The sequence below is a fragment of the Gopherus flavomarginatus genome, chromosome 10 (assembly GCF_025201925.1).
Source record: "Gopherus flavomarginatus isolate rGopFla2 chromosome 10, rGopFla2.mat.asm, whole genome shotgun sequence".
NCBI classification, from domain to species: Eukaryota; Metazoa; Chordata; order Testudines; family Testudinidae; genus Gopherus; species Gopherus flavomarginatus.
The window spans coordinates 81,874,009-81,888,747 of NC_066626.1; the positions used below are offsets into that span (position 1 = coordinate 81,874,009).

At 54.3% G+C, this 14,739-nt stretch overlaps 1 protein-coding gene across 2 annotated transcripts in view; it reads left to right on the plus strand.

Annotated features, from left to right (window-relative positions):
- The first annotated feature begins 4,833 nt into the window (after positions 1–4,833).
- Positions 4,834–14,739, plus strand: part of SPEG (striated muscle enriched protein kinase) — a 109,804-nt gene continuing 99,898 nt past the window's right edge. For both annotated transcript variants that reach the window (XM_050969633.1, XM_050969634.1), the window contains exon 1: positions 4,834–5,748. In XM_050969633.1, coding sequence (XP_050825590.1) covers positions 5,319–5,748 — 430 coding nt within the window. In that variant the 5' untranslated portion in view covers positions 4,834–5,318. The remainder of the gene's footprint in view (positions 5,749–14,739) is intronic.

Here is a 14,739-nt window from a genome sequence, read left to right on the forward strand (position 1 = left end):
GGTGTGAAAACCAAGAGAGGAGAAACTGGTTCTGTAATTGGCAAGCCATTCACAGTCTTTGTTCAATCCTGAGCTGATGGTGTCAAATTTGCAGATGAACTGAAGCTCAGCAGTTTCTCTTTGAAGTCTGGTCCTGAAGTTTTTTTGCTGCAGGATGGCCACCTTAAGGTCTGCTATAGTGTGGCCAGGGAGGTTGAAGTGCTCTCCTACAGGTTTTTGTATATTGCCATTCCTAATGTCTGATTTGTGTCCATTTATCCTTTTTCGTAGAGACTGTCCAGTTTGGCCGATGTACATAGCAGAGGGGCATTGCTGGCATATGATGGCGTATATTACATTGGTGGATGTGCAGGTGAATGAACCAGTGATGGTGTGGCTGATCTGGTTAGGTCCTGTGATGGTGTCGCTGGTGTAGATATGTGGGCAGAGTTGGCATCGAGGTTTGTTGCATGGATTGGTTCCTGAGCTAGAGTTATTATGGTGTGGTGTGCAGTTACTGGTGAGAATATGTTTCAGGTTGGCAGGTTGTCTGTGGGCAAGGATTGGCCTGCCACCCAAGGCCTGTGAAAGTGTGGGATCATTATCCAGGATGGGTTGTAGATCCTTGATGATGCGTTGGAGGGGTTTTAGCTGGGGGCTGTATGTGATGGCCAGTGGAGTCCTGTTGGTTTCTCTCTTGGGTTTGTCTTGCAGTAGGAGGCTTCTGGGTACACGTCTGGCTCTGTTGATCTGTTTCCTTATTTCCTCGTGCGGGTATTGTAGTTTTGAGAATGCTTGGTGGAGATTTTGTAGGTGTTGGTCTCTGTCTGAGGGGTTAGAGCAGATGCGGTTGTATCTCAGTGCTTGGCTGTAGACAATGGATCGTGTGATGTGCCCGGGATGGAAGCTGGAGGCATGAAGGTAGGCATAGCGGTCGGTGGGTTTTCGATATAGGGTGGTGTTAATGTGACCATCACTTATTTGCACCGTGGTGTCAAGAAAGTGGACCTCCCGTGTAGATTGGTCCAGGCTGAGGTTGATGGTGGGGTGGAAGCTGTTGAAATCATGGTGGAATTTTTCCAGAGTCTCCTTCCCATGGGTCCAGATGATGAAGATGTCATCGATGTAGCGTAGATAGAGAAGGGGTGTGAGTGGACGAGAGCTGAGGAAGCGTTGTTCCAGGTCGGCCATGAAGATATTGGCATATTGTGGGGCCATGCGGGTGCCCATAGCAGTGCCACTGATCTGGAGATATATATTGTCATCAAATTTGAAATAGTTGTGTGTAAGTATAAAGTCACAGAGCTCAGCAGCCAGTTGTGCTGTGGCATCATCAGGGATAGTGTTCCTGACAGCTTGTATTCCATCTGTGTGTGGGATGTTTGTGTAGAGAGCCTCTACATCCATGGTGGCTAGGATGGTGTTTTCTGGGAGGTCACCAATGCATTGTAGTTTCCTCAGGAAATCAGTGGTGTCACGGAGATAGCTGGGAGTGCTGGTGGCATAGGGTCTGAGTAGAGAGTCCATATATCCAGATAGTCCTTCAGTGAGAGTGCCAATGCCCGAGATGATGGGGCGTCCAGGATTTCCGGGTTTGTGGATCTTGGGTAGTAGATAGAATAACCCTGGTCGGGGCTCTAGGGGTATGTTGATTTCTTCTGGTGTTAGTGTAGGGAGTGTCCTGAGTAGATGCTGTAGTTTCTTAGTGTATTCCTCAGTGGGATCTGAGGGAAGTGGCCTGTAGAATTTGGTATTGGAGAGTTGTCTGGCTGCCTCCTTTTGATAGTCAGACCTGTTCATGATGACAACGGCACCTCCTTTATCAGCCTCTTTGATGATAATGTCAGGGTGGTTTCTGAGGCTGTGGATGGCATTGCGTTCTGCACGACTTAGGTTGTGAGGCAAGCGATGTTGTTGTTCCACGATTTCTGCCTGTGCACGCCGGCGGAAGCCGTCTGTAAGCGGTTTGACTTCAGAACTGAGCTGGGTTGCCTTTGTGCAAGAATTCAGAGGCTATTCTCCGCGGAGCCGTAACCTTCAGCCCAGCCAGCAGTCTCTGTCACAGCACATTCAGGCTAAGCCTGATACTTCCATGTTTCTGAATCTTTGAATGTGACGGAGCAGGGAGGGGCAGACAGATCTGGGACTGTCCCGTGGGAGCTTTACTGGGCCTGTCTGCATGGGGGAGGGGAGAGCAGAGCAGGGGGTGACTTTAGGGGAGGGATGAGACCTGAGCCTGTAACCTGAGCCAGGAGGGGGGTGGGGCCAGCTGACACCTTTGCCCGGGAAACTGGACAAAGGCTGGGGGAGGAGCCGAGGGGGCTGGGTGAGACAACTGGAGGGGGGTTCAGTTTGGAGCTGGCTGGGGAAACGGAGGGAGCCCCAGGGCTGGGGTCTAAGCTCCCTGCCCCCCAAGATGGACCTGACAAAGGGGTCCTGTTGTCTGTACCTACAAGCAGGGCCGGCTTTACACCGATTCCCCTGATTCCCTGGAATCGGGCCCTGTGCCGAAGAAGGCCTAGCGCCCACGCCTAAGGGGGCCCCGCTCCGGGGGTCTTCGGCGGCATTTCGGTGGTGGGGGGTCCTTCGGTGCCACGGAAGACCCAGAGTGGACCCTCCACCGCCGAAGTGCCGCCGAAGTCCCGGACCACCGCCGAGTATTCCAGTCGGGCCCCCGGGTCATAAAGCCGGCCCTGCCTGCAATCCCTGCTTGGGACTGCGCTCCTGTCGGCTAATAAACCTGTGTCACTGCCTGGCTGAGAGTCCCGGGCAATCGCAGGAAGTGGGGGTGCGGGGCCCTGACTCCCCCACACGCCGTGACATTGAATCATCTATAATTCTTGAATATTCATTACACTGATCACAGGAACACATCTCTTATCTCATAAAAATAAAAGAAAGAAAAGGCTTCTCACAGAAACTGCACTGCTCACCGTGCCTGAGCTGCTGAAGGCAAACACGCTGTCCTCGCTGTGTGGTTCTCTCTCGTGCGCGCGCACGCACAAAAAAATGTGCACTTCGTTCCAGGCGCAATTTGTGTAGCTTCAACTTCCAGCCCTGGGATCATGTTCGACCTTCCGCTGTGGGATTGAAGAGCCCAGTGTCCCGTATTCCCTATATATGGGTCCTTCCAGAAGGCGACCTTGTCACCCCTTAACCATCTCTGTTAAACTAAATCCACGGGGTTCTTGTGTCTAGCTAGAGGCAGGTTTTCTAACCTTTTGTAGTTTTCTAATCCTTTAATCCATCTTCTCTGTCTGAACCCGCTTCAGTTTATCAACCTCCTTCCTGACCTGTGGGCCCCAGGGTCCCAGCAGCCAAGGTCAGGGGTAAAAGAACCTCTCGGCTCCTACCTGAGATTCCCGTTTCTGCAGCCCAGGATCACACTGGGAGCTCATATTCAGCTGATTCTCCACTATGACCTCAAAATCTTTTTCAGTTCCTGCTTCCCAGGCGAGAGTCCCCAGCCCTGTACGCCCAGCCGGCAGCTCTGCCCCTAGACGCAGAGCTCGGCATGTGCCTGCCTTCCCAAGCCATCCAGGTCGCTCTGTCCCTATTCTTTACCTGCCCCCGAGTTCTGTGTCTGCTGCAAGCTTCCTCAGTGATGACTTTGGGTTTTCTTCCAGGGCGCTGCTAAAAATGTTAAATAACGCAGGGCCCAGACCCATCCCGGTTGGACCCCCTGAGAAGTAAACATGTTGAGTGATGATATTCTATTTAGAATTACATTTGGAGACCTATGCGTTAGCCAGTGTTTAATCCATTTACCTTGGGCCATGTTCATTTTATACTGTTCTAGCTTTTTAATCAAAATGTCACGTCGTACCAAGCCAAATGCCTTACAGAACTCAAAGTCCATTACGTCTGTGCAGTTACCTTTATCAGGCAGACTTGTAAGCTCATTGAAGAGTGAAATCGGGTTTGTCTGACAAGACCTATTTCCGTAAAAGCTGCTCGGGGAGGTGCTGGGGCTCTCCCCACAGTCTTACATGGACAGAGCTTTGCAGCTCGCACGATGGTTGAAAGCTGATTGGAAGAGTGGATGCTCAAGCAGGGCTGTGGAGCGTGGGTGCTAATTTCCAGCTTTAATTCCCAGCCCTTGTATTGTTCCTGACTGAGCCTGCACCTGTGAGTGTCTTAACCGTTCACTTTCCAACGTGAAATGCTCGCACGCGCTGGCGAGACATCGAGGGGAATGAAAGAGCCAAGCCCAACTAAGAAGATAATTTGATGGTGTTTTTGAAAACTCTGGACTTTGGGGCTAATCTCAGGCTTCCTGGGGGTCTAACTCAGGATTTGTGATCCCTTGTGGTTGGCAAGGCTGTGGGGTCGCCGCCCTGGCCAGGGAAACTGGCTGATTTGGGGGGAAATGGGAAAAGCTGCCACGAGCGCTGGGTTTCCCAGTTAGGGCCCCCGCCCCCAGTGCACAGGTAGCCCCGCCCGTGCAGTAGGTGTTGGGGGTGTGAGGGTCGGCATAGCAAAGCGTGTGGAGCCTGGCCTGGCACTCGTGTTCCTCAGCTGGGCCCTCGCACTGCAGGGAGCGTGCGGTGTCTGTTCCCCTCATATGTCTCCCGAGGCTGCAGCTGCCTCTCGGAGCTGGCCAGGGGGCTGGGCTGCAGTGGCTCCCCCTCGGCCTTGCGGCTAATATGGAAAGGCCCAGGGCCCCAGCTATCTTTGCAAGTGGAGCTGAGCTGTGCGGGTCCGCACACTCGGCTCTGAGTGGGGGAGGCAGGCCAAGGAATGTGACACATCAGAAGGCAGCTGCTCTTCAGGAGAGGGGGCAGACAGAGCTCGGTTCTGCTGGGCTCCACAGAACTTAGGGGGGACCCCAAGGTCTGAGGCCAGAGGGAGCCTGCAGCAGGGGTCGGGGGCTGCAGGGAGCCGCGCCCCAGGAGGGCAGAGGAGCAGGTGCTGGGTCACGGAGCGGAGTGGGGCTTGATCTCGGCACGGTGCAGCTCCCGGCTTGGCGTGCGGCGTGGGCCCCCTCTGCACGTCTGGCTCCACTGTGCAGGCAGCAACCTGAGACCCAGCCTAAAAATAACCCTGCACTCACCCCCGGAGCTGCGACCTTCGGGGCTTCGTCCGGCTGGGCAGGCACCGAACCGAACGCCACCTGCAGCGGGCAGCGGCCTTTCCTCCTCTCGCCCCCCAGCACGTGCCCAGCCGCCGGGGGCAGCTCCAAGCACTAGGCAGTGCGGCAAGAGGGAGAAACGGATCGTGGGGGCTGCCCGGGGGTCCAGCTGCAGCTGCCTTGAGTCCAGGGCCCTGGGGAAAGGCTCGGCAGGGTGCAGGGCTGCAGCGGGAACCCCAGTGAGGGCTGAATTCAGCGGCCACAAGCCATGCACCGAGCCCAGGCGCAGAGCAAGCTGAGCACATCTGGGGAGGAGGCCGGGGGGCTGGCGCGCACACTGGAGAGGCCTGGAGTGGCCCCTCCAAGTCCCGGCATCCCCCCGAAGCGCGCCAAGGTCACAACGGTGCCCGAAGCGGGGGCAGCTCGCCCAGCAGCCCCAGTCTTTGTGCGGAAGCTGAAGAACGCGGCCATTGGCACCGGCTGCGACATTCGGCTGCGAGTGGCTGTGGTTGGGAGCCCCCCGCCCCGCCTGCGGTGGTACAAAAACAAGGCACAAATCCCCCCACGGGGAGAGGAGTACGGCACCCTGTGGATCCGCGACAGCAAGCTGGAGGACGCCGGCGTCTACACCTGCGTGGCCCAGAATGAGCAGGGTGAGGCCATGACGAGCGCCGTGCTGGCCATCATCGATATGGAAGGTAAGGTGGGGGGAGCAGGGTCTGAGGCCAGAGGGTGAGTGTGTGTGTACACAGGGGACCCTGCCCGATGCAGCTGCCTCTGGGGTGGGACACAACACCTCTTACCAGCTGCACGGCCACACTGGGTATCCAAGTGGAACTGCCGGAGCCGAGCTTTGCCATGTGTATTTGCATCACAGCCACAGGTCCATACGTTGCAGGCGATGCCCCGGGAGAGCTCTGAGCAGCTAGAGTGTGGGGATGGAGCAGGTGCCCTGGGGCAGGGCTGAGGCCTGTTGTCATACTGGTGAATGTGGCCCTGTGGGGCTGGAGATGAGGCGCTGGCGTGGGGCATGTGGGCCGGCTGTGGTTAGAGACTGGGAGAGCTGGGTTGGGGAAGGGGACCTGGGAGGCCGCTGCAGGGAGCTGGAAAGCCAAGCGCTGGGGCAGGAGAGAGAGAGCGCGGTGCAGTGGTTACTGGGGAAGCCAGTGGCATGGCGGTGCCAGCCAGACACTGCACCCCAATGCACCTTCCAGCTGGCACGGCGAGGGGGGTGGGGCCAGCTGAGCCCCACACGGAGCTGCCCCAGTTAGAGCAGCAATGCCCAAGGGGGGGCCCTTCTGGAAAACGAGCCCCCCACCCCCCGCTGCTGGCTAAGACCTGTGCATCAAGCCCTGATCTGAGTCCCAGCCAGGTTGCTGCACCTAATGGTGCCCCCCCTCCCCGACCAGAGCTGGGTGCCATGGGGGGGGTTAACACCCGCAGGGGGGCTGAGACAAGTGCCAGACAGCAGAGCCCATTGGCCAGAACCAGCATGGGCCATGCCCATTGGTCAGTTATGGTGGGGGAGGGGGAACACTGCGGTGGGTGATGCCCATTGGTCAGTTACGGTGGGGGAGGGGGTGTCACTGCAATGGGCAGTGCCCATTGGTCAGTTACGGTGGGGGAAGGGTACACTGCAGTGGGTGATGCCCATTGGTCAGTTATAGTGGGGGAGGGGCACACTGCAGTGGGTGGTGCTCATTGGTCAGTTACAGTGGGGGAGGGGCACCCTGCAGTGGGCGGTGCCCATTGGTCAGTTATGGTGGGGAAGGGGCACCCGGCAGTGGGTGATGCACATTGGTCAGTTACAGTGGGGGAGGGGCACACTGCAGAGGGTGGTGCCCATTGGTCAGTCACCGTGGGGAGAGAGTGTCACTGCAGTGGGCAGTGCCCATTGGTCAGTTACAGTAGGGGAGGGGCACACTGCAGTGGGTGGTGTCCAGTGGTCAGTTAAGGTGGGGGAGGGGCACGCTGCAGTGGGTGGTGCCCAGTGGTCAGTTAAGGTGGGGGAGGGGCACACTGCAGTGGGTGGTGTCCAGTGGTCAGTTAAGGTGGGGGAGGGGCACACTGCAGTGGGTGGTGTCCAGTGGTCAGTTAAGGTGGGGGAGGGGCACACTGCAGTGGGTGGTGTCCAGTGGTCAGTTAAGGTGGGGGAGGGGCACGCTGCAGTGGGTAGTGCCCAGTGGTCAGCTGCTCGCAGTGCCCAGTGTTCCCAGGGGGCACATGGCACCGGCCACCCCCTGGGTGTCAGGGAAGCAGCTGGGAGTTCCGCCCTCGTGGACCCCGGTGCCGTCGACACACTCCCTGGCTGCACTGAATGAGACTGAAGTGGCAGGCAGGAGGCTGGGACCCCAGGCTCTCCCCCTGGACTGACTTGGGGGGCTGCCTGAACAGGGTGAAGGGGAGGGTGGGTGTCAATGTGCCCAGCTCCAGGGCAGAGCTCGTGGCTCTCGCTGTGGGATGCGTGGGCCAGGCTGGCAGGTCCTGCTCAGTGAGCGGCAGCCGCCGGGTGCCTAGACCCAGGACAGGGCGAGTTGTAATACAGACAAAACTACACAGGGTCTTTTCAGGGGGCAAGACAAAGATGCCACATTTATTATGATAACAATCTGATTTATGACCAATAACTAATATCTTAATCCTTATACACACGCATTATACCTAATACACACACACACACACACACACACACACACACACACACACACACACACACACCACCCCCCAACCATCAACCATCAGATGTTCTGCAGCTGCTGCATAGTTACCAGTCCTGGACATAGCTTGAGTTCGTGGCTTGATTTTGCAGCTTGGGTTCGTAGCTTGTGGCGGTAACTGGCCAGGAAAGCTGGTCACAAGGAGCAGCTGGGTCTCTGCTGGGCCTGCCCCGATGCCCTTCCATGTTCACAGCAGAATGTTACCCTCCAAAGTCTCCCATCTCACCCATCCTTTCTGTAGGCTTTAGTCTGAATCCAGAGTCTATAGGTCTTGCTGTGTCACGCTGCCTCTGGGTTTGGTGATTGATCACCTGTCAATTGCAGCCTAGGACCTGGCTTTGATCTTCCTTCTGTTGTACCTGTTCTGTTTAGGGTGGACTCTGCTTACTTTGTTAGGGCTCTTGTCTGCATCTTCAGCCGGGGGGTGGGGGGGGTTGAACTCTGTTTCATCAGGACAGGCTGGGGCTGGAGGTCAGTTCCATCATCCATACACACCTCAGTCACACAGCTAAACTAAACTAATAAGATTACAGCCGGGTTTGCAAAAATGAAGGTTGGAGGAAGCTTTTACAAAATGGAGTGAGCGTTTTAAAATGGGGTTTGAATTACAACACGGCAAACAGTGAACAGAAGTTACAATATGGACAAGTGTAGTGAATGGTGAACAGCAGTTACATTAATAAAGCGAACAATTAAAAACAATTTCATTTATCAGTTCTACAGAGTTACAGTGTCTGCCTCTCCCCATCCCCTTCCTGGGCTGCAGGGTAAATCCTTGGGGGCAGGGGGCACGTGGATACACGTCTCCCTCCAGCCTCCAGAACCTGGCCCCAGACCCTGGGCTCCCCGTGGCCTTGGCCTTTTCCTCACTGGGCCTGCTCTGGCCCCAGTGACGCCTGACCCAGGGGGCTGGCAGGCCCTTGGCCAGCACCCACCTCCGGCTCTAGAATGGGCCAGCTGCAGGACCAGACATTGCCTGAGTGCCAGGGCTCCAGTGCCACCTTCTGCACATAGGCCCCATCGTGTCCCCCCCCATTACTGTCCTGGGCCCCCACCCCAGGTAGTGCCCAGGACCCTGTCCCCCCATCCCTCCCAGTTACTGCCTGGGGCCCTGTCCTCCTGTCCCCCACTCCCCGGTTATTGCCCAGGGCCCTGTCCCCCCCATCCCTCCTGGTTACTGCCCAGGGCCCTGTCCTCCTGTCTTCCCATAACCCCCGGTTACTGTCCAGGGCACTGTCTTCCTGTCCCTACGTCACGGAGTCCCCGGCCGATGCTCTGGAACTGCTCCCCACAAAGCCAGGCGGGACTTTGGGGAGCCTCCTCTCCCTTGGAGCAGACTGTCTGCAGGGCAAGAAGCTCACAAGGCTTCACTTCCTGGGTCTCTCCTTGGAGCGTTCAGCATCCTCTGCCCCTCCGTGCGCTTCCCACAGCGAGCCCGCCCCAGCAGGGTCCTGGGGAAGCCACAGGGTCCTGCACCCCCACTGCACAGGGAGGCCAGAGCCCCATTGGGAGGTCAGAGCCCATCTGGGCTCCCCTCCATTTCCCCAGCCAGCTCCAAACTGAAACTCTCCAGCCGTCTAACCCACATCATCACATGGGCTGCAGGCTGCGTGGGGCAGAGGTTGCTGTTCTCTGGGCACAGACAACCTCAGTGCCAGGGAAAGGGCCCTGCCTTGCAGCCTGTCCACTCCTCCCTTTGGGGTCTGTCATAAACCTAGTCCCAGATTTGGACCTTAGCGTCCAAAATATGGGGGTTAGCATGAAAACCTCCAAGCTTAGTTACCAGCTTGAACCTGGTAAAGCTGCCACCACCCAAAAAATTAGAGTGTTTTGGGGCACTCTGGTCCCCCCAAAAACCTTCCCTGGGGACCCCAAGACCCAAATCCCTTGAGTCTCACAACAAAGGGAAATAAACCTTTTCCCTTCCCCCCTCCAGGTGTTCCTGGAGAGATACACAGAAGCAAACTCCGTGAATCTAAACAGAGGGAGTCCACCCTCTCTATTTCCAGTCCTGGAAACACAAGCACTTCCCTCTTCACCCAGAGGGAATGCAAAGTCAGGCTAGTAAATCTAACACACACAGATTTCCCCCTGACTTCTTCCTCCCACCAATTCCCTGGTGAGCACAGACTCAATTCCCTGGAGTCCCCCACTAAAGAAAAACTCCAACAGGTCTTAAAAAGAAAGCTTTATATAAAAAGAAAGAAAAAGTACATAAAAATGGTCTCTCTGTATTAAGGTGACAAATACAGGGTCATTTGCTTAAAAGAATATTGAATAAACAGCCTTATTCAAAAAGAATACAATTCAAAGCACTCCAGCAACTATAGACATGTAAATACAAAAGAAAAAACAATAACCCCTATTGTTTTTAGGATCTCTGTACTCACAACTTGGAAACAGAAGATTAGAAAGCAGGAAATAGAAATCCCCTCATAGCCGAGAGAGAGCAGGCAGAAGACCCAGAACAAAGGACTCACACACAAAAAACCCTCCACCCAGATTTGAAAAAGTCTTGTTTCCTGATTCGTCCTCTGATCAGGTGCTTCAGGTTACTTTTTTTTCAGGTGAAAGACACATTAACCCTTAGCTATCTGTTTATGACACGCCCCCCAAATTGCAGACAGTGGGGAAGCTCACTGGCGGCGATTTCCTCCTAGAACTTTAAAATAAATAGATTAATACAACACATGCACCTTTACATATACCACTAAGTATATAACTAACAAACTTCTACATTTTAAGAACACTTTTTAACTACTGGATTCTGGGAAACTCTCACGGGAGAGTGCATCAGCTACTTTGTTAGAAGCTCCTGTGATGTGCTGAATTTCAAAATCAAAATCTTGGAGAGCTAAACTCCAACGAAGAAGGTTCTTGTTGTTCCCCTTGGCAGTATGAAGCCACTTTAGCGTAGCATGGTCAGTTTGTAGCTGGAACCGCCGTCCCCAAACATATGGGCGTAGCTTTTCCAGGGCGTACACAATGGCGTAGCATTCCTTTTCACTGACTGACCAGTGACTTTCCCTCTCAGACAGTTTCTTGCTGAGAAACACGACAGGATGGAAGTTGTGATCTGTTGCTTCCTGCATGAGCACTGCTCCTATACCACGCTCAGATGCATCCGTGGTTACTAGGAATGGCGTGTTAAAGTCCGGGGCCCTGAGTACAGGGTCAGACATGAGCGTTGCCTTAAGTTGGGTAAAGGCCTTTGACACTCATCAGTCCACTTAACTGCATTTGGCTGGGTCTTTTTGGTCAGGTCGGTCAGTGGGGCAGCGATTTGGCTGTAGTGTGGTACAAATCACCTGTAGTACCCGGCCAAGCCTAAGAAGGATTGGACCTATTTCTTTGACCTTGGGACAGGCCACTTTTGGATAGCATCCACCTTGGCCTGTAGGGGGTTTATGGTTCCTCGACCCACCTGGTGCCCCAGGTAAGTCACTCTGTTTTGGCCTATTTGACACATTTTGGCCTTAACAGTTAGTCCGGCCTCCCTGATGCGCTCAAAGACCTTTTCCAGGTGTAGTAGGTGTTCCGGCCAGGAGTCTGAAAAAATGGCCACATCATCAAGGTAGGCAACTGCAAATTCTCCCAGTCCTGCTAGTAGACCATCTACCAGCCTCTGGAAGGTGGCGGGTGCATTTCGAAGGCCGAAAGGAAGGACATTGAATTCATACACCCCCGCATGGGTGACGAATGCTGACCTCTCCTTGGCAGGTTCATCTAGCGGTACTTGCCAGTACCCCTTGGTTAAGTCTATTGTAGAGATGAACTGGGCACATCCCAACTTCTCCAATAGCTCATCGGTGCATGGCATTGGATAGTTGTCCGGATGAGTTACCGCATTTAGCTTACGGTAGTCCACACAAAAGTGTATTTCCCCATCTGGTTTGGGTACCAGAACCACTGGAGATGCCCATGCACTGGTAGATGAGCGGATTATACCCATCTGTAGCATGTTCTGGATCTCCCGTTCTATAGCAGCTTGGGCATGAGGAGACACCCGGTAGGGTGGGGTTCTAATGGGGTGAGCATTACCTGTGTCAATGGAGTGGTATGCCCGTTCAGTCCGTCCTGGGGTGGCTGAGAACAATGGGGCGAAGCTAGTGCACAGCTCCTTGATTTGTCGCCGCTGCAGACGTTCCAGGGTGGTTGAGAGGTTCACCTCTTCCACGCCACCGTCTTTTTTCCCTTCGTAGTAGACACCGTCAGGCCACTCAGCATCATCTCCCTGGACTGTAAACTGACAAACCTGTAAGTCTCTGGAATAGAAAGGCTTGAGAGAATTAACATGGTACACTCTGGGCTTTAGTGAGGAATTGGGAAATGCTATGAGGTAGTTCACAGTTCCCAGGCGCTCTTGGACCGTGAATGGCCCTTCCCATGATGCTTCCATCTTATGGGCCTGTTGCGCCTTCAAGACCATAACCTGGTCTCCTACCTTGAAGGAACGTTCTTTGGCATGTTTGTCATACCAGGCCTTTTGCTCTTCCTGAGCATCCTTTAGGTTCTCTTTAGCAAGGGCTAAGGAGTGTCGGAGGGTGCTTTGTAGGTTGCTTACAAAGTCCAGAATGTTAGTTCCTGGAGAAGGCGTAAACCCCTCCCATTGCTGCTTCACCAACTGTAATGGCCCCTTAACCTCGTGACCATACACAAGTTCAAATGGTGAAAACCCTAAACTGGGATGTGGTACAGCCCTGTAGGCAAACAGCAACTGCTGCAACACTAGGTCCCAATTATTGGAGTATTTGTTGACGAATTTATGTATCATGGCCCCCAAAGTTCCATTAAACCTTTCCACCAGGCCATTGGTTTGATGGTGGTACGGGGTGGCAACCAAGTGGTTCACCCCATGAGTTTCCCACAGTTTTTGCATGGTCCCTGCCAGGAAATTAGATCCTGAATCAGTAAGGATGTCGGAGGGCCAACCTACCCTGGCAAAAATGTCTGTTAGGGCCAGGCACACAGTGTTAGCCCTGGTGTTGCCTACAGCTACTGCTTCCGGCCATCGGGTAGCAAAGTCCATGAAAGTCAGTACGTACTGCTTTCCTCTGGGCGTCTTTTTTGGGAAAGGACCCAGAATATCCACAGCTACTCGCTGAAATGGGACCTCAATTATGGGGAGTGGCTGGAGAGGGGCCTTGACCTGGTCTTGAGGCTTTCCCACTCTTTGGCATACCTCACAAGACCGGACATACTTGGCAATGTCCTTGCCCATCCCCTCCCAGTGGAAGGACTTCCCCAACCGGTCCTTGGTTCTGTTCACCCCAGCATGGCCACTGGGATGATCATGGGCTAAGCTTAAGAGCTTCCCCCGGTACTTAGTTGGAACCACCAACTGTGTTTGCGGCTGCCATTCTTCCCGGTGTCCACCAGAAAGAATCTCCTTGTATAAAAGTCCTTGGTCTATAACAAACCGGGATCGATTAGAAGAGCTGAGAGGCGGTGGGGTGCTCCGTGCCGCCGCCCAAGCTTTCTGAAGACTGTCATCTGCTTCCTGCTCAGTCTGGAACTGTTCCCTTGAGGCTGGGGTCACCAGTTCTTCCTCAGACTGGGGACTTGGGCTTGGTCCCTCTGGAAGCGATGTAGGTGATGAGGTTGTTTCCGTTGCTGGTGAACCGCTCTCCGCTGGCGCACCTGAGGGTATTTCAGGCTCTGGCTGAGCCTTTTGGGTATGGCTGTCTGCTGCTTCTGCCAGTTCTGGCTCGCTGGCGCCCACTGGCATTGAGTTTGAAGATGTGGTTGTAGTTGCTGGTGCTGGTTGCTGTTCCAGTTCCGGGCCTGGGACTGGAGGTGCTGTGGCTGTTTCAGTGGTTGGAATGGAATCCGGGTCCACTACCTCTGTCTGGGTCTCTGGTAACACAGACGGGGCGTCTGTGGAGGCTCATGAACAGGAATGGGTCTGGAAGCTTGCCTGGTTTGGCTACGTGTAACCATTCCCACTCTCTTGGCCCGCTTCACCTGGTTGGCCAAGTCTTCCCCCAGTAGCATGGGGATAGGATAATTGTCATAGACTGCAAAAGTTCACATTCCTGACCAGCCTTTGTACTGGACAGGCAGTTCAGCTGTAGGCAAGTCTACAGCTTGTGACATGAAGGGGTAAATTGTCACTTGGGCCTTTGGGTTGATGAATTTGGGGTCTATGAAGGATTGGTGGATAGCTGACACTTGTGCCCCCGTGTCTCTCCATGCAGTAACCTTCTTTCCGCCCACTCTCAAATTTTCCCTTCGCTCCAAGGGTATTTGAGAGGCATCTGGGCCTGGGGATCTTTGGTATGATGGTGGTGTAATGAACTGCACTCGGATGGCGGTCTTTGGGCAGTTGGCCTTGATATGTCCCAGTTCATTACACTTAAAGCATCTTCCATCTGATGGGTCACTGGGCCGAGGTGAGTTACTGGAGACTGGTGAGGTGGAAGAATAGGGCGTCTGTGGCTTTACTTGGGTGGTATGTGGGGTCTTTGGCTGTCCTCGGTTGTAGGGTTTATGGTCGGTGTGCCCCCTGGGGTATTCGTTCCCCTTGACCGTAGCTTTCTTGCTTTCTGCCACTTCCATCCATCTGGCTCCAATCTCCCCCGCCTCAGCGAGATTTTTGGGTTTTCCATCTTGTATGTACCGTGTGATATCTTCAGGAACACCATCCAAGAACTGCTACATTTGTATGAGGAGGTGCAGTTCTTCCAAGGTTTTAACATTGTGTCCTGATATCCAGGCCTCATAATTTTTCCCAATGTAGTAGGCGTGTTTGGGAAATGACACATCTGGTTTCCACTTTTGGGTTCTGAAACGCCGACGGGCATGATCCGGGGTTATCCCCATTCTGTATCTGGCCTTGGTTTGAAAAAGTTTATAGTCGTTCATTTGCTGCTTAGGCATTTCAGCTGCCACATCTGCTAAAGGTCCACTGAGCTGTGGCCTCAATTCTACCATGTACTGGTCTTCAGGGATGCTGTACCCAAGACAGGCTCT